Here is a 23,871-nt window from a genome sequence, read left to right as displayed (position 1 = left end):
ACTTCACTGCTACCAATCCGGCCCTTAGGCCTTCAACCTCTTCATCAGAATCAGCATCGTCTTCCATTAGATTTCCAAAACTAAAAGCTTGCGTGAAAGCACCAGGAATTTCACCGACTAGTTTGTCTTTGAAAGACGCGGTACTACTCCAAACACCTCCATTGTTCCTCGGAGATGAAGCAGCTGAATCCAACCCTTCTTGGAATCCCGCATGGCTAACGTCTTTAACTTTTTTCTTACTAGGCAAAACCTCCTCCTATTCCTCCTTAGAGAGAGCACCAGAGCATTCCATCATCTTTTCTGAGCACCATTTCACTATACTCTAGAACTACCTAAATATTTTTCCATTTTTATGTTATATAAAGAACAACATACTTAATCAATTTGATCAATTGAGATCCATAATAAGAAGAACTTATATTTTTAAAACATGCAAAATATTAGACTGCATTTTTGCTTGCTTTGGAGTTTTTAAGTTTTGAAAAATATCCTTCAAAATTTAATTATTTTATGGGATAAAATAGAAAAAAAAAAAAAAACTCATTTAAAATTCTATTATTCCAAACCATTGGTGAGATTATGATTCATTTTAAATTACAAAAGGCCTATTTCATTAATATAATTTTTCAAAATTTAAATATATTCATAATACTGTGTCATTTGATTTTAGTTTACAAAAGATAAATAATTTTTAAACGACATGCATACTTAAATATTTAAAAGACTATTTTTTACTAGAAAGATGCTATGTTCGTAACATTTTCACAACAAATCATAGGTGGTTGTAATTAGTTATTATTGGTTCAAATTTGAATCTAACACTAAGATTTTTTTTTGTCCTAATAATAATAATCAGTAACTGTGGGGCCCAAACGATTTACGGGCCGGGCCCATCTACCTGGGGGAAATCCGAAGGCCCAAGCCGAGGAGGGCTATGGCCCAAACTCGACCAAATAGCCTATGGACATCGCCGAGGACGGCTCAGTCCTCGGCAGACCCAAAGTTCCCCCCCCCCTGAAAGGAGGGCAGAAACGGTATAGGACCGAAACCAGGACAAAAGATCTAAAATATCCAGAGAAAGCTGCTCTTACTGCCATTCAATGCTCTGAACCTGACAGAGCTGCAGTTTTTGACTTTTACAACCACCCCCAACGACTTTGAATATGGACTGATGGGACAAGTATCAATTTTGGAAAGATTGACCCTATACGTGGACGAAGGACAATGAACGCAGGCGGATATAAAAGGAAAAAGAAGTAACCTAAAACGGGGGGTTGGGAAAAATGGCCAGAAACCAGAGCCTCCCAACCCACCTCCAGGAGAAAGACTCCAGGGGTGAAGGAAAACCGAAACTTGTATGTACACCACGAAAAGCCCACCGCCAGTCAACCAAGGCCTAGCCTTCCAAACCCACGCTCTACAAATGATATTGTTAGGGGCCTTTTCACGCGCGAACCCGATACTGTTATGGTCCGCCACGAAACGCGTCCTTACAGTAACAATTTACCACTTAAAATTTATTATAAAAATATTAAGAAAATGTTGTGATGTATTATTTATTTAGGATATTAATGGGCTCTCACATGTTCAGTTGTCCAAAGTATCATGGCCCGGACCGAAAAACATGATGCTCGTGCCGAGCCGAGCCGAGCCGAGTGCCGCTGCTACGTTAGGAATAGGAAGTTTGTGGCGCGTGTTTAACAAGCAGCAAAGCGCGAGTCGTTGCCGTTATTTATTTATTTATGATTTTAACTTGTAACTGCTGTTGTTGGATTGCGTCAGTTTAAGTTCTTGGAAACCAGAAACGTACGCAAGTTGTCGGAGATGAATGTGCAAACTCATATACTTGTCAATTAACTGACCCACCACATGCACTCACGTGTCAGTAGCTCATATATTTTTAGCCAAAATTTTACCGGTCCGTCCTACCCACGTTGCCCAAATGATTTGTGCTAACTAACCATCCTCTCCCCTATGTTTGGTTCGAAGGAAGAGAATGGGAAATAATAGAAAATGAATTAGGAGAAGAGAAAAATGTGAGTCAAATGATAGATTTCTTAGCAAATTTAATTCATTTCTTTTTTTATTATGCTATTCAAATATTGGAAAAGATTTAGTATGTGTTTGACATTAATTATTTTTGCCAACTTATTTAGTGTTCAGTTTATTTTTGATACTATTTATGAGGCATATTGTATTATTTCAACTAACTTTTACCTTTAGTTACAGTATTTTCAGTAAAAAGTTTTCAATTTCAGCTAAATAAATTGTTCCCAAATGGACACCTAGGATCCATTTGGATATTGCTTATTTTGCTGAAAACTGAAAATACGGTAGTAAAATAAATTTTAAATGTGTAAATAGTGTCATGGGACCCATTTTTAATAAAAGTTTTTTTGAAAAAAGAGGTTTGTGGGTCCCATAAACAGTGCACGGGACTTACTGGAACTCAGTTAACGCTCTTCTAAAAATAAAATAAAAAAAGTGAAACGCAGACGCTTCTACAATAATTAGTATCCAAACAGGTCCTTAGGGTTCGTTTGGATACAACTTATTTTGCTAAAAACTGAAAACACTGTAGTAAAATAATTTTTAAATGTGTAAATAGTATCGTGGGACCCATTTTTAGTATTTTTTTTAATAAAGTGGTTGTGGGTCTCATGAACAATGCATAAACAGTGACTTTGTCCCCTAAAGCTGAAACGCATGCAGGAAAAAGGAAAAAAAAAAAAAAAAAAAGAAGGAAACGTGAAATGACTAAATGCAGACGCAGAATAATTTGAATCCAAACACTACCTTAGTATGCGTTTGGCAAAAATTATTTTTGTCAACTTATTTTACTATTCAGCTTATTTTTGCTACTATTCATTAGTCTCACTACACTTTTTAGTACTATTTATGGGTTATACTGTACTATTTCAGTTAACTTTTATCTTTATCTATAAAACTATCAGTAAAAAGTTTTTAGTTTTAGTAAAATAAGAAAATCCCAAACAGACACTTAATTTCTTTTCATTTTCCTCATTTTCCTTTCAAACCAAACAAATGGTTAATATTAAGTAGAGTTTTTATTTTTTGTTGGCATTACATGAAAGATTTTTTTTTTTTTTTTTTTGGGATAGTTAGGGATGGAAGATTGGATATTGGTTATTATATCAAGGGTTTTGAATTGATCTACATACTACAATACTCTTTGGTCATTATATAAAAAATTAAAATTAATTAATTTCATCTACACTCCACTAGGGAGCATAGTTAATTTTTGTTATCTTTCTCTCTCAGTAATAAAAAAAGAAGTTTCTGGTATCTAATTCATGATATTGATTCCTATAGTTAATTATCCTATGAAAGAGATTAATAAAATGTAACTTAAAGCATGCATTTTATTCTATTACTAATAAGTAGTCATTAGTATAGAAAAATTTGATAGAAAATATTTATATATTTACTTAATATGTGTAGTTATTAAATCCAAATCAGCCCGGCTACTTGAACTAGTAATTTGATGAACCATTACCTAAGTCGACCTGTTATTTAATTGGACCGCTTATGCAACCCATGCAACCATGATGAGTGTTTTTTTTTTTTTTTCACCCAACTGATTTTGTAATTTTCAACAACATTACATTTATAGGTTTGTTGTCGTACTTGTTTTATAAAATTAGAGCATAATGCAAACAAAGGATTTTATAGTGAGGTTAATGTTGAACATTTCAGTAAGACCATATATTAGTAAACTATTTTAGGAAATTTTTTATGAAAATATAAAAAAGTGAAAAAGTAATTAACTTGTTTTGATGGCTTTTTCAATTCCCCTTAAAAACTTTCAAAAAATGGATGATTAATAAAGCATATTTTAATCGAACCCTTTCAAAAAAAAAAATAAAGGTTTAAGTTGTGACTCAAATTGTAATCAAAAGAGTTAGAGTAACTAGTGAGATATGCAATATGCATAGAATGTGATTCTGGAGTTAGAAATATATTTTTATTCCTAGAATTTTAATACTTGTAATGTAATAGGATTTTATCTAACCACAATTCGACTACAATTTTATGACTTTTTTTTTTTTTTTTTTTTTTTGTGTTTTCTTGTATTGTTTATTGTGAAACTTGAGTTTCAATATATTAGGTGACTAGTTTTTTAGACTTAATTTTAATTAGTAATTTGGGTATACCTAATTTACATATTTATACTATGATTTCTCAAACTTATTTTTTTTTTTTATGTATTTAATTATTTTATTTTTATTCAACCTTGTTGTTCAATCATTAACCCACTAGTTCAACCAATACCAGCAACCTAGCTCTTAGACTATTTGTATACTGTTACCACTAAATAAAATACATTATTATATTTGAGCTCAAACTTGACTAATCTATATCTATATATATCTAAAAGCTGAAACGTAGCAATTATTGTTGCTACATTTTTGTTAAGCCACCTCATCCGCTACATTATTAGTCTTTTTCATATTTATTTTTTAAATTTAATTTTTTTTACAATATTAACTATATAAATATATTGACTTTACAAATTCCTTTTAGGCGGTTTTAGCTTTACAAATTCATTTTAGGTGGTTTTAATTTTACATATTCATTTACTTTAATTTTGATGTTATAACTAAATAATAAATCAATGGAAAATCAAAACAAAAATGTTGTCTACATATATTTCTCTTAGGTGGTTTTAAATTTAAATATTATTTTACCTTTTTATCTTCCTTATTTTTGCTCTTCTTATTCTCATCATCTTATTATAAATTTGCCACTTGATCTCTTCAATTCTATGCATATTTTTCCTATACAAAAAAGGCTTTCTCTCTCTCTCTCTCTCAATTTTTTTTTTTTTCATTTTTTGTTGGATTATTATTATTATTATTCTTGCATTTCTACGTTAGATTGATGAATGTTTGTGTTTTTTAGAATTCTACTTTTGATTGCTTATAACTAAAAAATGAAATCAATGAAGAATAAAAAATATTTTTTAAAAATTGTCTATAGAAAATGTATTCACAAATCTTGCTTAATCATTGATGGTAGAAAAGATACAACTTGATAGCTGCCCATAGGAGGATCTCCAACTAGAGGTTTGTACCCTCATTTTCCTATTTTGACTAATTCATATGTGTTTCTTAATGCAAAAAAAAAAAAAATATATATATATATATATATTTATCATTTTATTTACAACACTAAATACTACTTTTAATGAATGGTGTTTGTTGTTGATCTAATTTGGAAAAAAATTCATATTATAATATGTTATATTTTGTGTTGTCGTTAGATTTTAGCTTATTTGGAAAACTACAAGATAGTTTGAACAAGCTGATGAAGAACAGTTAGTTCAGTTGAAGATAATAGTCTTTGTGCAATTTCCTTTCACTACTTAAAAATATTTTGTTTAACAAATTAGTAGTAAATTGTTATGTATTTTTTATATGATGTTCTTAGATGCTTGGGTAATTGTTTTAAGTGTTTACAAATATTTTATGTTATTCTTCATCTTCTTTATCTTATTAGTGTATTCTTTGAGATTTTTAAGAAAACAAATTCAATTTTATATTTAAAATTATTTATTTATCTATTTATTTTTCACATATTGGATTAGAAGTTAGATTACATTATGACAACATTAATACAATACTTCTTCTTTTTTCAAAAAAAAATTTCTCTACTTTTTTCCCTTTCTTTTTTATTTTAAATTGTAGTTTTAATGAGTTTTATTAATTTTTTTTAGTTACATTTCTCAGCATTTTTGAATGTATGGTAGAAAAATTGGGTTTGAGAAAGTTTATTTAAAACTAAAATAATAATCAAATTTTATATACTTTTTAATTATACACAAAATAATATAAAGAAATTTTATTAAAAAATTAATATTTTCACTAACTTACCTTTTGAATTCTTGAGAAAAATTGTATTGTTTTGCTTTTGGTACGATATAAATTATGTATATTACATTTGTGATTGTCGCTATAATAAATGAAATTATGATTATGAATTTCATTATTATTTATTAAATTAGTTAAAATTGAAATATATATATATATATATATATATTAATGAGACCACTCTAAAAATATTATCACATACAACGCGCGGAGTCCGCTATTAGTTTTCTAAATAAAACATAAACAAACCTTTTCCCCCTTTATGCATAATCAATTTCGTTCACTTTAAAGTCCAATTATATGCATAAAGCTTGTCACATGTGAGTATGTAATGAGAGTCTCAAATATATGAAGGAATGTAGAAACTAGAATCCACCTACTGTAGCGGTGTGAGAGGCGGGAGAATAATCTTATATGAGAATGTGAATGAGGTCATTTGGCATCTCCTATTTGCTGCTACACGTTTTTGACCATTTGCACAAAACAACTTATATACTTCATTATACTTAGCGAAAATTTTGCGCTATCACTATGCCTACCTCGGTACCTCCTTGCTATATTTTATAGAATAGTTATACGTCGAAAGAGAATTTGATCCCAAATTGACTTCTTCCTATTAGGAAAATTTAAATTTAAAGTAAAATTTTACCCAAAAGAGATAACATTTGGCAAGTTAATTCTGTCTAGTGTGTCAATGAAAGTAAAAGGTTTAATTTAGCCTACAAGCAAAAATAGTAAAAGGAAAATGAGATTTTGATGATGAAAAACCATATTTGTCACGATGGTGAGGACCAAGAGTATAGAATTAGCCAAAGCAGAAAAAAAAAAAAAAAAAAAATTAAGCACTCAAAAAATATTAGGAACAGATCCAGATCAAAATTAAACAACTCCTAAATCCCACAAAGCTGAAAAACCTTACTAGCTGATTTCAATCCCTAAGATAAAAAACAACCAAAAGAAAACAAATTAAAACTCAAGACTATGGTGGAAGACTATGGTGGCCACGGAGGAGGAATGGTGATCCAATTTGGGTCGGCAATGGTGGTTCTTCGAGTTGGATCACACAGGCCGGCAAAGACAATGCGTCCAGTGGTGCAAGGATGGCATGGCCATGATTTGACATTTTTTTAAAAAACTTATTTGGTGGGACTTGGATGAGTTTGATAAGAAGACAGATTTTACTAGAGGCCGATAATGTTGATTTTGATATTATGATAAATTAACGGTTGTCCTAAAAACTTAAACAGTAAATTGAACTAAGAATTTATTGACCATGATTTATGTGTTGTCCGCGTTCACTATCCACTTTCACTCCTCTTCCATGCAGCCTTTTTTATTTATGGGATTCCATTCAGCCTTTTGTTCCCTCACATGTGACAAATTCAAAACTAGAATATAAAACCAAAAAATCAAAATCAAAACTAACTTCACATAATCTATCAATAAAACTAATCATGATTCATCAAATTCTAAATGAGTTTATTTGGATCTATCATAACAAATCTATTAGAAGTAATAAAAGTAAGACACATTTCAGTACACTTTAAAATTTTAGATGCTTAATTGTATGTGTAGCTCAAATCACTATAGCATTTTTGGTGACACAAGTTGGCACCATTTCGTTCTGCGCAGCTCTAGAGCTTCTCAGTCTTTTTGTCCTACGTATGCAGATTGCAAAGTTTATTGCACACAATTGTACCCCTATTGCATTGAAATCGAGATGATTGTGTGTGTACGGTTGTATGCAAATATCGACGTGAAAAAAACATTGCCAAGAAATTAAAGAAACAAATTGAGCATCACGAAAAGCATCTCCAATGACTGTCTTATATACGGAATGAAAATGATCATTAATAGTAGTCCTACAAATCAAAAGATTTTATCATGAAAACGAAGTTGTATGAAACATTCTCTTATCGATATTGTTGTTGTGCACAATCTCCCTTACAGCTTCATTGAAAATCCCCCACTGCTCCTCTTCATCATCTTCAAATCCTTTCAAGACATCCTTCTCTTTGCTCATTGTCACACTAGCAGGATAGACCCAAAGAAGTGTGGCCCCCTTCATTGTGCATCCGTGCATTGGCAAATCCAAAACAGGCACATACCACATCTTGCAATTATAGTACAATGTTGTTGTTGTATCCTTAGTATCATTATCAACATGCCAACTCCTACACTCCGCAATATCTTCTTCTCCCATACACACCTTTCCTCGATTCTCCGAGTCACAAACCACGACTCTCTTAAGAATGCACTGATTATCCGAAATTGTATCTTTAACATAGCGATGTCTTTGTAATGCTTCTTGCAAATGAAATCCGCCAAAAGTCCGAAGAAATTGAAAAACTTCTTCACCCTCTTTGTCATTGCTATGCACTATTGTATTCTTTAAAGGGTCATCATCGTTTTCTTTGTGGACGAATGGTGCAAAAAGAAAGAGGCAATAACGAAATTTAGCCCCAAAAAATGCCTTCCACATGAGGAAGCCCGCAACAAAAGGGTTTTTCACTCCAGTGGAGTGACTTTGGATTTTCAGACATTTGATCTCTCGAAAGATCTTTAACACGTCAGAGCCTCTTATCTCCCGCTGCACTAGGTACCTCGGCTTGGACTTGCTGCTGAGTTTGCTTAAGATGTTCTTGAATAAACTTCGTGAGGTACCTCGGCTTTTTTTGGATTGAGGAATATTGGCAGGGGCTTCCATTTCGATCAAAACAGTGTTGGTGTTGGTTTGAGGGATGAGGGAAGCAAAGCGCTTGGAAACTAGAAAGCAACTCACTAAGGCTTTGGCCTCTAGGTCTAAGATTTTGTCGAAGATTAAGAGCAGGAGATTGTCTGGTAAATGATCAAAGGAATTAACCTCTTCATGGTTAGAATCCATTCCTTTGATAATGGTGATCAATGAGGTCTAACATAGCAGACTGCTAATGATATTAGATCTAGTATCTATGGAGCGGAGAGAAGACTTTTTTTGTTTAAAATTTTTTTTGAAAGAGATTGGAAAGAAGACTTGGTATTAACTATTAATATGTTCTACCTCAAACTCACGTTGAGTGTAGAATATAAGGTTAAGGAGATTACTATAATGAGCCTATGAGCATGCTAGGAGTGTGTTATAGTACTTCTTAATAAATTATTCTGTACACCAACAGGATTCCTCATGAGATTGTCTAAAATGGTGCATAGCTTCTCTTCTCTTCCCTGCAGGTGTTTGAGAGAAATTAATTTTCTGCTGTTCCAAATATACATAGTCCCATGTCTCACTGGATAGTTTCATGACTAAACTCATTGGATATTTCATTATTTATATCTCTCACTCACAACACCTTATGATGTAAACCTTAAACCTATATTAATTATGTTATAATAAATGTATAGATGCAGTTGTTTTTATGGATGAAAAAGGTAGTTCAAACTTGGGCACAGCTTATACGAGTCCAAATCTTCTGTATCACTTTTCCTACTCCACCTTATATTTCACCAATAAAATCTTGCCACATGTTTACTTAATTAATTAATTAATACCATTAATTAATAATGGTAGTACTAATAAGTTAATAATGGTAGTATTTAATTAATTAGGTGAACATGTGGTAAGTTTTTACTGGTGGAGTATAGAGTGGAACAGGAAAAGTGAGACAGAAGATCTGGACTCAGCTTATACCTTACTTTTGAGATCTCCTCTCTAGATGGGATTTTTATTTTCATCCACTTTTCAGGAGTGGCTGGAAAATTCTTTTTACCATTATCAATAACACCAATTTTCATAATCTTTAGTGCCATATGACTATGAGAATGAGATAATTATCCCTGAAGCCTACAAAGGCCCAGCTATTTTTATTTGGGCTCCAGTATGAAACCCATCTACAATTCATTTGGGTTGGTCATCTCGAATTAATGTAGCAAAGACTGGCCCATTGAGCTATCAAAAGTTGAATAACGTGAACTCCTTTGTAAAGCAACGTATAAGAGTTAAGACAACCCAACTAGCACCTTTAAAAAGCAGAGAGAGAATTTAGGCTCCTTGAGTAAGCATGTTATCAAAAAGGAAAATTTTAGTGCCACAACTCTATGCACAACTTTGTGCACAATTCTACTATATGACGAGTTATGGTTGGTGGAGGTGTGACCAACTTTGTACACAACTCTACTATGTGGCGAGTTGTAGTTGGTGGAGGGGTGACCGACCATCACCTCTCCACCAACCACAACTCGTCACGTGACCGAGTTGTGCACAAAGTTGTGTACAGAGTTGTGGCACCAGAACTATTCTATCAAAAAAAAAAATCTTTGAGTAAGCATGCTGATTCCACTATTCTACTCCATTTAAACAAATCTTCTATCTTTGGACACACAAATCCCAAAGCTATCACTTTCTTCCACCCCCTTCTTTTTGCTGATACACGTTTTTGACCATTTGCACAAAACAACTCATACACACCATTATACTTGGCTAAAATTGTGGGCTTCACTATGCCTATCTCGGTACCTCCTCGCTACTCCCAAAGTGATTTTGATGAAATTGCCACCTTTTTTGGTTGAAGCCTTTGAAGGGACTGTACTTTCAATGAGAGATTGGGGCTGAAATTGGTATACTAGCACTGTCATGTGTTGTAATAAGCCTAATGATAGGTACACATTTTCTACACCTAATGCGTGGAGTGCGTTCTGGACCAACTCCTTTATTACAAAATTGTGGATTGCAAGAATAAGTTGCGGAATTTTTTAACTCACATTGTTGTGTCTGATTTAATCCAAAACTGGATACGTGTGTCTAGTGAAATTAATCCATTTAAATTGAGGGAAAGCAAAGTATAGTAAATTTTCTTTTTTGTTTCCAAATTTTGGGGAATCATTCGTAGAACTGAAATGTCTGAAAATTTGAGAGCCTAGGCCAAATAATGGGTGTCTATATTCTAGACCACTTTTAGGCCATATTATTGGTGCCCAAAAGAACCAATCACAAGAGACTAAAAGAAAGTAGTTTTGTCATCTTGTGCCAATTGAGAGTAATTATTAAAAATCTTCAGAAGCATCATATTGGTGGGAAACAAGCTTTTAGTTCCTCCACTCCCCCTCCCTTCACCCTTAATCCAAATAGGCCCTAAAGTCAATAGTTACACCCTTCGAAAATTCTTGAACAAATTTCCCTAATTGTTTGATGGGTTTAGATCATTTAGGAATCCATAAAACAAATTGGGTTTTTTTACACTATTGGCTAGTAGTGTACAAATTTTATTCCAACATATTCCACCATTCCATTTTATTTTCCCATCTAATAAATTTTTTTTTCTTTTTTTAACAAAAAATTTAATATAACATCCTTAAAAAAATATAGAGTTTTAAATATTATCATTCTTAATTTAACTTCTTACAATTAATGTATAACATAAAGAGCGCAAATTAATACACATTGAAAATACAACTTCAGTTAAATTATGAACACATGATTTTCAATATGCAATATACAGATATGTGTACTTTAATTTGTTGTATGCAAAAGAACATTATCGTAACATAAAATATATTACTTTTGTGTCAACATACATATAAAAAAAAATTATTAAAATTATCATTATTGAAGTTTTCAAAGTGAATAAGTATTGACACATCCTGAAACAAAAAGAACAATGAATTGGAGTTGAAGGAGATGGGTGAACTTACTCCCCTTCCCCTCCTCCAAATATAAAATAAAACTGCCTGATCGGATATGCAAATTTTGACAAGAAAACAAAGAGGGGAAAGGAAAATGTGACACTTATCTCTGCATGTTGCATGTGGTACCCAAATCAGAATCATTTGGCATTTATATTGTGGACACTACTCCCCATGCCCATTCTATGTTTTCTTTTTCTTTTTCCTTTTCTTTTAATAAAAAAGTGGCAATTCCATGTTCTCCCACTATAATAAATGAACTTTTATTTTTTTCCTAAATTATAAGAAATGAAAAATTTGCCATGATTCATAAGCAACCAAGATAGAGAGAACCTATATAAAAAAAAAAATAAAATAAAATAAAAAAGAGAGAGAGAGAGAGAGAGAAGAATCATAGAATTAGGAATAAAGAGAAAAAAGAAAAAGGAAGGTGTATCAATCGTACCTCCCAATTCCAATTCCAATTCCAATTCTAATTCCAAAGTGACAATAACCTTAAAAAACCCAACTTTTCCTAAAGACGAAGCTACAACAGCGACAAATCCACCCTCTGCACTCTGACACTGCCGCCCGCGAGAGATCCAACGCGCTTCACAAACATTCGCACGTGCCACACCTCTACACGTGCCAACTCACCACCTCCACACCACTGTTCTCAGATTCCCCACACCCCCACACACACCTGAAATTTCCGCTCATACAAGATAAAAAACAAACACTTCTCTCATTTCTCAATGCTCTCTCGGACCCGAACCCGAACCCGACCATCGCCTCCGCCGCCCCGCATTTCTCCGATCGCATCCTCCACCACCAAAACTCTCTCTGTTTCTCGAAGCTTCGAGGAATAAATAAATAAAAATAAAATGGAGTCGATACTGGCGCGAGCGTTGGAGTACACGCTCAAGTACTGGCTCAAATCCTTCTCTAGAGATCAGTTCAAGTTGCAGGGTCGGACCGCACAGCTTTCCAATTTAGGTAATTATCACTGTGATTGATTTAATGCTCAAATTTTGGATCAGTTTCTATTTGATTTTCATTAGGGTTAATTGCCGGAGCTTTTTTTGTGTTTGAATTTTGGCGGCAGATATTAACGGCGACGCTTTGCATTCCAGCGTCGGATTGCCGCCGGCGCTCAATGTCACCACTGCCAAAGTCGGAAAATTGGAGATTATAGTTCGTCACTCATTCATGCCTCTCATTTATTTTATTTTATTTTTTTGATTATAAATTTATTTACTCTAATTCTCCGTTTGGTTGCTAAGAATCACTAAGAAAATGGTTGGAAAAATGAGTTTCTTCAGTCACTAATTTATTAGTGTCCACTGTTTATTAGCATGAAGATTGCAAGCATTTGAATTTCAATATCAACCCGGCTAACTTAGTGTGTAACGTTTGATTCAGTTGAATTTCCAATCATCAATAGAAAAAAATTGAAAATTTTGAAATGAAATCCACCGGTGATTATATTGACACTTAAGCTTTCGACTAAATTTCAGTAATTGAACTGGATTTGATTCTGTTTATTTGTTTTAATATCTTTAGATTTTTCAAGTTTATGTTGTTTCTGATTGGACTTGATTTGTGTGCTTTTGTAGTTGCCATCATCGCTTGGTAATGTACAAGTGGAGCCAATTGTGGTGCAAATCGATAAACTTGATTTGGTTCTAGAGGAGAACTCTAACTTGGATGAATCTACAAGTCAGGCTAGGTATTGTATGTTATCTGCATTTTATTTTATTTTATTACAATAGGTGGGAGAAGGGGGGGGGGGGGGGGTGTGTTTGAACCCCCATAAAGGAGACCAGCCAATGCCATTGAGCTATGAGGCTTTTGGAAAGTATTGTGTTGTTAATTACGTGCTATCTTGCTTAGCCTTAGTGTTATGGTGTGAGTGAGATTTGTTAGTTTTTAGTAGAGTGATGTTTGTGTTGTTAGTTAATAATGTTTGGTTTTGCTTTCATGGCTTGCAGTACCCCAACATCTGCTGGGCCCGTGAAGGGAAGCGGTTATGGATTCGCTGATAAGGTGCGTCTCTACCTTGGCTAAATTTAAATTTATTTATTTGCTACTTTGGGTTTAGTGATTTCAATCTGTGTAATGGAACCCAGTTATTAATTAACAAAATTAAGAGTCTAAGACCTATGCTCAGCCCGTCCTAGAGCCTTATCATTTGTGGCAAGTTAGGAGGGAAATTTAATTTGTTATGTTCATTATCTTTCATTGCCCTGGATGACTTATCCTTCTTCAAATTTTCAGCTCGCATATATTCATTTTCCACTTTAAACCTGAGAGATCTTAGATCTACCTTTACGTCTTCTATCCATGTTCCTTTTGTGTAGCTTTCCTTGTACTTTTGACTTTCTTTTTTTTTTGGCTTACTGTGCTTCAGCCATAAGGTAATTAGCACACAGAACTTGATTGAAGGATTCATGTCCTTTAGGATGCTGGTAAAGTTTTTATGCCAGTTGCCAGCTTGATACAACTCTCCCTTTTGTGGTTTTGTAACTGCTCACATGCACACAAATGCAGGCATTGAATTTGAAAGAAACTTCCTATTTAAAAAGAAAATATGAAAAAAAATTCACCTTATATGATTATCAGATTGCAGATGGAATGACTGTAGAGATTCACACTGTCAATCTTCTACTTGAAACTCGTGGAGGTGCCCAAGGTCAAGGAGGAGCAACTTGGTAGGATCTTGTTGCCTTCATCTATTTTTGTGTTTAATATCTGTACTTGTAAATTAGGCATGCAACATTTGCATGTGGCCCATGAATTGGCTGTAACTTCATTTTTAAAGTATGATTTACTTGCTTAATGTCATAAATTATATCACCTTGCCTCAACGGTAAATGTATGTCAAATTTAATAGGAATAGCTTCACTTCTGAATTATGAGCTCACTTCATGCTGATGATGCTTATATGTATGCTTTGACACGTGAAAAAAGATTGGTAATAACTGTAATTTATCTAACAATTTCAGCTCTAACGTATACTAGTGGAGGATCCACTCCGTTGCTTTGCTCTTTATGTAATTAATTTTTAACTATGCTTCAAAGTTTGTGATATCTGTGACTACTTATCTGTGATGATACTAGAAATTTACAGAGGTATAATTTTTCAATGGTTTTTAGCAATAAAAGAGAGTGGGTTTTTCATTGTTTCTGCACATGCTCATTATAGCTACAAGGATAATTTGGTCACATTCAAATAGTACCATCTGTCTGTACACTTAATGTGTCATGATGCTATTTGCAATTCAAATTATGTGTCAAATTGTCAATGTTTAGACCCAAATATAGGTTTGGTTTTCTTTTCTCCCACCGGATTCATCTTCCAATCTTGATTTGTGTGGAATGTTTAATGCATATGGTAGATATTGCTATTAGTGACATAACTCATAATGAATTCATATACTTATAATATGTTAATTCTGATCAATAACTTAATTGATTTCTCTAACAATGACCCCTATAAATTTGTGTTGAGGCTTAGGTTGAGTTATGCTATGAAGCTGTATTGCTCAATGCCTATATACACACCTTTTTTCTCATATATGTATATATGTTAAACCATCCCCAGGGCATCACCTTTGGCATCTATCACTATACGCAACCTTTTGCTGTATACTACAAATGAAAATTGGCAGGTAATTTACTGATTAAGCTTATGCGATGGTTTATTGACTACTTTCTTTTGTGCAACTACTAACAACCTTTCCTAACAGGTTGTAAATCTTAAAGAGGCGCGGGACTTCTCCAATAATGAAAAGTACATCTATGTGTTCAAAGTAATATAATGATTTTCTTTAATATCTATATTGATGTATATGTCACTTTGTGTGTTCGGCATTTTTATATGTGGGGGTGGGGTTGAGGGGGGGGGGGTGTTTGGAGTTGGTGAGGGGTCCCACTGCCTTTGTTTGAATTGCTCTTCTGTGTTGTAAACTTATTTTCTATGATAAGGTTGTTCTGTCCTGATCTTGCAGGTTGCTCATGTTTACATGAGTATCTAACAATACTAAATTCTTTCTTCACAGAAACTTGAATGGGAATCTTTGTCTATTGATCTCCTGCCTCATCCCGATATGTTTATGGATGCAAATTTTTCTCAAGAGAGAGGAAGCCAAAGAGATGATGATGGTGCAAAGCGAGTTTTTTTTGGCGGAGAGCGCTTTCTTGAAGGAATATCGGGACAAGCTTATGTAATGAATCTGATATTTCAAGTTGATTTTTATATTGAACTCAGCCATGTAATACTAGAACATCTAGATTCTTGTGGGGTCCACATTACTTACTGTATCCTGACTTTGTGATGATCAGATCACAGTGCAAAGGACTGAACTAAACTGTCCACTTGGGCTTGAGGTCCAGTTACATATTACAGAAGCTGTTTGTCCTGCATTAAGTGAGCCAGGTAATGTTGTTTAGATTCTCTTGTTCACTATTGTAATATATAACAGGGGGCTAATGTAGCATCATGCAAGCAGGACTACGTGCTCTTCTACGATTCTTGACTGGATTATATGTCTGTTTAAATAGAGGAGATGTTGATTCAAAGGCCCAGCAGGTTCTATCTTGACTCAGTTGCTATTCTTCCGATAAGTCTTATCTTGCTAACCTGTTATATAACAATCTCTCTCTCATGGATCCTGGCAGCGATCTACTGAAGCAGCAGGACGTTCTCTAGTCTCTATTGTTGTGGACCACATATTTCTCTGCATTAAAGATGCTGGTTAGTCCCTCCCACCCCTCCCTTTCCAAAAAACGGCTGTAGCTTTTAATTTGTTATTCTATGCACTTCAATAACCTAAATATTTGAACTATTAGTTTGATCTCTCTCTCTCTCTCTCAATACCTTCTATTTTTACTGAAAAAAATTCTTCTTCTGTTTCAACTTGCAGAGTTCCAGCTTGAACTTTTGATGCAGTCACTCTTATTTTCACGGGTATTTTTTAATGACTTACTCAACTTCTTGGTGACATCATCTTACTGTTTTATCCAAGTTTTTTTTGGCTAAAAATCAATCCCATCTTACCTAAAACAAAACAGATATTGTGAGCAATGCTGAATTTGTTTTCTGTGTTATGTGTTTTACATACTCTGTCCTATATAATGTTATAACTAAGATAATCAGTGCTTGAAAAACATAGAAAAAGAGCCAATGAGCTCTAGCTCAAATGGCACCTCCTTTCCTTGTAAGAGCAAGGTGGAGGGTGAGGTCATGGGTTCAAGGTACATTGACTGCATGTATAATTACCAATGAAAATATAGGGAAAACAAAAAGTGACATCAGTTTCAGATTGTGTACTGTGTCCTTAGAAAGTTCTTTCATAAGATTTCATAGTTTCATTGTTTCTTTGAGGTAATTTTGTTCAAAGATGATTTTCATGTTAGGACTTAGATGCTCCTTGACTAGTTTGATAATTTTCTTAAGAGGAGTTCTACTGGTGCCTTCTTTAAGTTGTTTGGACTATTGGATAACCCATCCTATAGTTTGGATCCTTCTGCTCAGAAGCTTTATGATCCCTTGAATTATTCCACACGTATCCAGTAGTTTTTTGTGCAGTTCCATGCTTTTAGTGTTTTAAGACCTTATTGGAGATGTACTTTTCTCACAGGCCAGTGTCTCTGATGGAGAAAATGACAATAACTTATCTAGGGTCATGGTTGGTGGACTATTCTTAAGGTGAGCTTCATTTTATTTCTGCTTTTCCACATTTATTTTTCTCAGTAAGTAGCAGTGAATATTCTTTCTCGTCAATATTCTTTGAGCTTCTTTTTTGTTTGTTGCTGTTTGAAGATTTTAGCATTTTTGCATGTAGTTCTATTTCACCTCCTTTTCCTCAGATACAAATTTCACTCAACTTTATCAAATTTGATTTTGTCATTGATATAAAGGGAAGAAACCCACGGCTAAAGAAGTATACAATGGGTGACACTGACTGACACGTGTTCTGTTGTAGAGTTTATGGATTCCCTTTCTTTTGAATGCAATTGTTGAATATTGTAAGGTTTTAGGAGAGCTTCGTTTACACAACCTGCTTACATGAGATTACATGAGATTTGACTGTTTTCTAAAAAAATAAATTTTTACTTATGAAAAAAATAAATTTTTTTGATAAATACTTATGAAAAAAAAAATTACAATATAGCATTCAAGAAACCTATAAAATCTACTAAAGGATTAGAAGTACAGTATAAGGCTCTATATTTAAAACTTGAAAGTTTGTTGATCACCTTGAAGAGTGTTTTTTATTTACCAGAATTACAATATAGCTGATGCGGAAGATGCAAGAAAATTATTATTTAATATTATTTATGTTCGCAAGTCAATTGTATTTTTATGTTTTAGGTCCCAGTAGTTTATTGGGCTATTAGTATTTTAATTTGGGAAGCAAGGTTATTTTTGTAATAAGGCAATTAGGGTTTCCTAGCCAATTAGAACTAGGGTTTAGCAATCCTTTATAAGAAACCTATTGTACTCCTTGAGGAGATAGTTGATATTTAATGAATGAAAAAAAAAAGGCCATTTGGTCTTTTTTTGGTCTGGTGCTGACTCCTAGTGGTTTCCCCGCTTGGTGCTGACTCCTAGGTCATATCCCTTTATTTTATTATTGTTTCAATTTTGTTATGGTTGTCCTGCGTCAATAGCTTTTGTTAGAATTATGGTTAAGTAATTAAATTCACTATTTCCTAATAGCTTAAGCTTTTCGAACAATCAGTAATTTAACAACATTCAAGAAACCTATAAAATCTACAAAAGGATTAGAAGTACAGTCAAAGGCTTTATATTTAGAACTTGAAAGTTTGTTGATCACCTTGAGGAGTGTTTTTTATTTACTAGATGTGGATATGATCTGCTCCTGAATTTCTTCAGCATCTTTAATTGATTAATTTGAATATGATTTTTTTTTTTTTTTGGGTGCTGGAGCAGAAACATGTCTTATTGGATATCTTTGCTGGTCCTCATTGTGACGAGGATTATTTTTTATTTATTTGTCATTTTTATCTTGTAACTGAGATATATGTTACCTCGCTGGTGAATGCAGGGATACTTTTTCACGCCCTCCATGCACCTTAGTGCAACCATCAATGCAAAGTGTGACAAAAGATCTTCTACATATTCCTGAATTTGGTATCAGTTAAATTTATTTTATAATTTTAAGAACGTAATTTTCAGCTCAATTTATGTATATTTGGTTAGGATTTGAGTATATGAGTGATTTAGTTGACATTGTTCCTGTCTGTTTGGCCAGCAAAGAACTTTTGTCCTCCAATATATCCTCTGGGAGAACAGCAGTGGCAATTGATTGATGGTGTTCCTCTAGTATGTCTCCATTCTCTTCAGATCAAACCCTGTCCAGTTCCGCCATCTTTTGCTTCACAAACAGTTGTAGACTGTCAACCTCTTATGGTATTGCATCATTTTATTTTTTATTTTTAATGAACAATCCTAATATAATTTTTTAAAACTTCTAAGGAATACCTTCCCATTCTTTGCTCAGATTTATCTTCAGGAAGAATCCTGTTTGAGGATATTTTCCTTCCTAACTGATGGAGTTGTCGTCAATCGTGGTGCTGTTTTACCAGATTTTTCAGTAAATTCCTTGGTTTTCACTCTCAAGGAATTAGTTTTTACTATTCCTTTGGACGTGGGAAAATTGAATAATGGTGCTTGTAACAAGGACAGTAATATCCACAGTTCATTTTCCGGAGCAAGGCTTTATATTAAGAACTTGTTATTTTCAGAATCCCCTTCACTAAAACTAAGGATGCTGAACCTGGAGAAGGATCCTGCTTGCTTTTGTCTCTGGGAAGGTCAAACAATTGATGCTAGCCAGAAGAAATGGACCACTAAAGCATCACAACTTAGTTTGTCTTTAGAAACGAGTAGTGACTTAAGTAGACTTCAGAATTCTCTTGACTGGGGTTCAGGCTTGTGGAGAAGTGTTGAGCTGGAAGATGTTTGCATTGAAGTAGCCATGGCAACTGCTGATGGAAGCCCATTAACAGATGTTCCTCCTCCAGGTGGTATTGTCAGGGTAGGGGTTGCTTGTCAACAATTTTTGTCCAATGCTTCAGTTGAACAGCTATTTTTTATCCTTGATCTCTATGCATACTTTGGCAGAGTGAGTGAGAAGATAGCCATTGTCGGAAAAAATAATAAACTGAAGAGAAGTAATAATAATTCTTCTGGTGGAAGGCTTATTGATAAGGTCCCTGGTGATACTGCAGTAAGTTTAGCAGTGAAGGATCTTCAGCTTAAATTTCTTGAGTCTTTTGAAATGAATGTTCATGAAATGCCTCTTGTCCAGTTTCTTGGGGATAATCTGTTTGTCAGAGTTACTCACAGAACGCTTGGTGGTGCAGTTGCTGTTTCATCCACTTTACGTTGGGAGAGTGTTCAGGTGGACTGTGTAGACACTGAGGGAAAATTGGCACATCAAAATGGCACAGTGTCAAGTAATATTGAAGATGGTCCTCTGATTTGTGGGAATGGATACCCTCAACTAAGAGCTGTTTTTTGGGTACAGAAGAAAAACTGTTCAAGTGGCAATGCTTTTGCAGTGCCGTTTCTGGACATTAGCATCGTGCATGTGATTCCATTAGATGAACAAGATATTGAGTGCCATAGTTTGAATGCTTCAGCATGTATTTCTGGTGTTCGCCTTGGTGGAGGAATGAATTATACTGAAGCCTTACTGCATCGGTTTGGAATACTTGGGCCTGATGGTGGTCCTGGGAAGGAGCTTTCTAAAGGGTTAGACAACTTACGAGCAGGGCCACTTTCAAAACTATTTAAAACAACACCTCTCATTGCTGACAATCTGGAAGAGGGTATGGACCATAATATATTGCACAATATTCCATAGCTGGTTGCATCTGCATACCCACAGATGCACACTATTTTTCTCAGTCCTTTTTCTTCTATTTGGCTGAGTTTCTTTTAACTTTCCTTTTTAATCAGATGGAAATTCAGAGGATGGAAAAGAAAGCAGCTTTTTGCAGCTTGGAAAGTCAGATGACATTGATGTTAGTATTGAATTGAAGGACTGGTTGTTTGCTCTTGAAGGAGAACAAGAGATGGCAGAAAGGTGGTGGTTTCACAATCATGAAGATGTGGGTAGAGAAGAGAGGTGTTGGCATACAACTTTCCAGAGTCTGCAGGTGAAAGCAAAAAGTAGTCCAAAGAATGAACTGAACGGCAAAGGAAAGTCACAAGAAATGCAGAAATATCCTGTGGAATTGGTCACAGTAAGAATTTGATTCTTATTTATTTTCTTCTTTAATTTAACTTCTAAAATCAGGTTAAAAAAAAAATTTGAGTATTTAAGCACCCAGTTGGTTTAGAACCCACAACCTCATGCTCCTATTCTTATGAGAGAAGGAAGTGCCATTTGAATTAGAGTTCATTGGTGTTTTATTAGTTTTAGAATATGGTAAAAGAACTTTTAATGGAACATGAATAAATGTTGCTTGTTTTTCTGAGGGTAAATTTAGCCTTAAGATGAATGCAATAGCATCATTTATGCAGTTTTGTTTGAATTTTTGAGGAGGATGAAAAATGATTGTGTTGGTATCTTGGATTATTCTTAAGGTGCATTGCTCAGATGATATGCCTGTTTTGAAGTTGGGTCATTGTATGTGTGTGGTTATAGGAGCATCAGGAGAGCTTTCTTAACCACATGTTCAATTTGGAGTACTTTGTAGATGAGACACGATGTCATCGATATAAATTGAGGCACTTCAATTTAACGAACCCTTTAACTATAAGTCAGTTTTAACCAACCCTTAACCATAAGTTGGTTTTTCACTGCACTACCATTGTGGGAATGGTTGGGATGGGGATGTCTAGAATTAAATGCGCAAAAAACTACACTGGATTTGTAAACCTTGTTTGTACAGTGAGATGAGCATATTCAGCATGCCTATGGTACACGTGGCCATGTTAGTTCCTGTGCTGATGCTGTAGACACTAGATATGGTATAACTTTTTTCTGATTATAACCCAACTCAAACATATTCAACTGTTCCTGTAATTGATTTTGATTTTGTGAACCATCTAATTTCTCCCTTTCTTTAGTTTTAGAAATATTCTACTCATGATCTCACATATCGAGATGCTTGCAGGTTGGTGTGGAAGGCTTGCAGACTTTAAAGCCTCAGGCCCACAAAAGCATCCATGCATCTATCTTACCTGCAAATGGTATTAAAGAAAATGCGGAGACATCTGGAGGGATAAATCTTGAACTTCGCATGGTGATAGCTGAGGACCCCATCTATGATGAACCAGCCAAGTGGGTGGTGGAAAACTTGAAATTCTCTGTTGAGCAGCCGGTATTAAAATTTTTTACTCTAGAAGTGTATCCATGCTGCCTCTAATTTTAGGAAGGTCCTTACAATGTTTTTTATTTTACAGATTGAGGCAATTGTTACAAAGGATGAGTTGCAACACTTTGCTTTTTTGTGCAAGTCTGAAGTTGACTCAATGGGTCGAATAACTGCTGGAATTTTGCGGGTACTTAAGCTAGAAGGTTCTATTGGCCAGGCAGCAATCGATCAACTAAGCAACCTTGGTATGTTAAAAACTATTGTTAGTATTTAACAAATATCTATTTTTGTTATTATAATTTAATCTTATGATCTTCCAAGTCTTAGACTGAAGCACTAGACGAAGCCATGAGGGCTCATGGATTTTTTGTAAGAAAACAGCAAATGGGTACAAGATGGAGGTCATCAGAATAAGGATTCTAGATTTTGATTAGCGAGGGCGGTAAAAATTGAGTGGAAAATAATTGAAATTTAACATTTGGTATGCCAAGAGAATGCATATCGACTTGAAGCAAAAGGCATCCGGAAGCAAAATGAGTGTTTAGAAATAAATCAAGCACAACAATGAGTTACCCATTTGATCTTACAATAGTTATTATAGTTTGATAAATGTCAAAAAGAGAAGAATATAGAAAGAATTAATTAAAGAATATAATTTCTGCACACTTAAAATAAATTCATGTGAACCATTGTAGAGCTATACTATATCAAGGTATCCGTGAGTAGTAGAAGCAACTAAAAATAAACTGGGCACTGAGATAACCCAAGACATTCTTAAATGCTATCTCTGTTCTGCTGATTTTTCCAAAATGCTTTAGCCAATGAGCTCTACTCAAACGGCACCTCCTCTCTCATAATAAGGGTGGAGGATAAGATCATGGGTTCAAACCCATTGATGTGTTTGGAATTATTTCACTTTTTGTTGAATGTAATGATATTATTTCACTTTTAAATGTTAGTGTTCAAGCTTTGCTACTTCTATGCATGTTCTTTTTTGGGCTTGTGAATTATCCTAATAGTTTCTGCATGTTCCATCTTTCTTGATTAATGGTCAATTTGATAAAATGAGGAATTGCAGGAAGTGATGGCATTGACAAGATTTTCTCCCCAAAGCACAGCAGGGGTAGTAGTGCTGGCAGTATTGGGCTCTCTCCACTGTCCCTTCCATCATCCTTGGAAGGGACAGTGGCCTCATTGGAGGATGCGGTTACAGATTCACGGGCCAAGTGCGCTGCTCTTATTACTGATGCAGGTAGTTCAGAATCTTCCATACAACATCTTGAAACTATTAAACAACTCAGTCAGAAACTTGAAAGTATGCAAAGTTTGATGACGCGAATACGGAGTCAAATTTAATGAGGGTTACTTGGGCTGTTATGTTCTGGGATAAAAAGGGATCCCAATCGTATAGTTCCCCCATTCTTTTTTGTATATAGATTATAAAATACAAATGCATGTTGAGTATATGTGCCAGTCAGGCTGAATAGAAAGCTGTTCATATGTGTAATGAGAAATTTTGTATCCAAGGATGACTTTCATTTATATCAATTTAAGATTTTGACGAATATGATGAGATTCACAAAGGCACAAAAAATATAAATCAATAAAAAATAATAAAAAATAAAAAATAAAAAATTGCAATGAGCGGCGGACATATATAACAAATTTGATATCAATGGAATCACCTAAAATGCTTGTGTTTTAATTTCCTTGATAAGAAATGACAAAAATTTTGATGATTGTCCCTTTAAATTCATGATATCATGCCAGAAAACCTAGTCTAGAAGCAGTATTTCAAGTAATATTGTGTTTTCGAAATAAGATTTTAGCTCTAGTGGACAAGGCTTTCTAGTAATATTGTGGACAAGGATAGGAATCTCCTCCAACAATTATGTGGCAATTTATTAGAACATATAGGTATTATTTAAGCAAGTCCACATGACTTTTAAAAATTTCATGTGATTAAAAATACAAGTTGATGTCTTTT

At 34.2% G+C, this 23,871-nt stretch overlaps 2 protein-coding genes across 2 annotated transcripts; one reads left to right on the top strand and one right to left on the bottom strand.

Annotated features, from left to right (window-relative positions):
* Nucleotides 1-7,773: 7,773 nt before the first annotated feature.
* Nucleotides 7,774-8,775, bottom strand: LOC115956419 (F-box protein At1g30200-like). The gene has a single exon (XM_031074807.1). The coding sequence runs from the start codon at nucleotides 8,773-8,775 to the stop codon at nucleotides 7,774-7,776; it is 1,002 nt and encodes a 333-aa protein (XP_030930667.1).
* A 3,174-nt stretch (nucleotides 8,776-11,949) lies between these two features.
* Nucleotides 11,950-23,449, top strand: LOC115958064. The gene is made up of 20 exons (XM_031076427.1): nucleotides 11,950-12,524; nucleotides 12,634-12,722; nucleotides 13,145-13,257; nucleotides 13,520-13,574; nucleotides 14,151-14,239; nucleotides 15,133-15,199; nucleotides 15,278-15,340; nucleotides 15,590-15,754; nucleotides 15,873-15,966; nucleotides 16,040-16,119; nucleotides 16,209-16,284; nucleotides 16,454-16,497; nucleotides 17,171-17,238; nucleotides 18,602-18,687; nucleotides 18,809-18,966; nucleotides 19,058-20,390; nucleotides 20,521-20,807; nucleotides 21,684-21,890; nucleotides 21,973-22,129; nucleotides 22,963-23,449. Exons 1-20 carry the CDS (start codon nucleotides 12,413-12,415, stop codon nucleotides 23,238-23,240), a joined length of 3,621 nt encoding a protein of 1,206 aa, XP_030932287.1. The 5' UTR covers nucleotides 11,950-12,412; the 3' UTR covers nucleotides 23,241-23,449.
* The last annotated feature ends 422 nt before the right edge of the window (nucleotides 23,450-23,871 follow it).

This window comes from Quercus lobata, chromosome 8 (assembly GCF_001633185.2).
Source record: "Quercus lobata isolate SW786 chromosome 8, ValleyOak3.0 Primary Assembly, whole genome shotgun sequence".
Taxonomy (NCBI): domain Eukaryota; kingdom Viridiplantae; phylum Streptophyta; class Magnoliopsida; order Fagales; family Fagaceae; genus Quercus; species Quercus lobata.
This window is presented reverse-complemented; position numbering and strand designations above follow the sequence as displayed.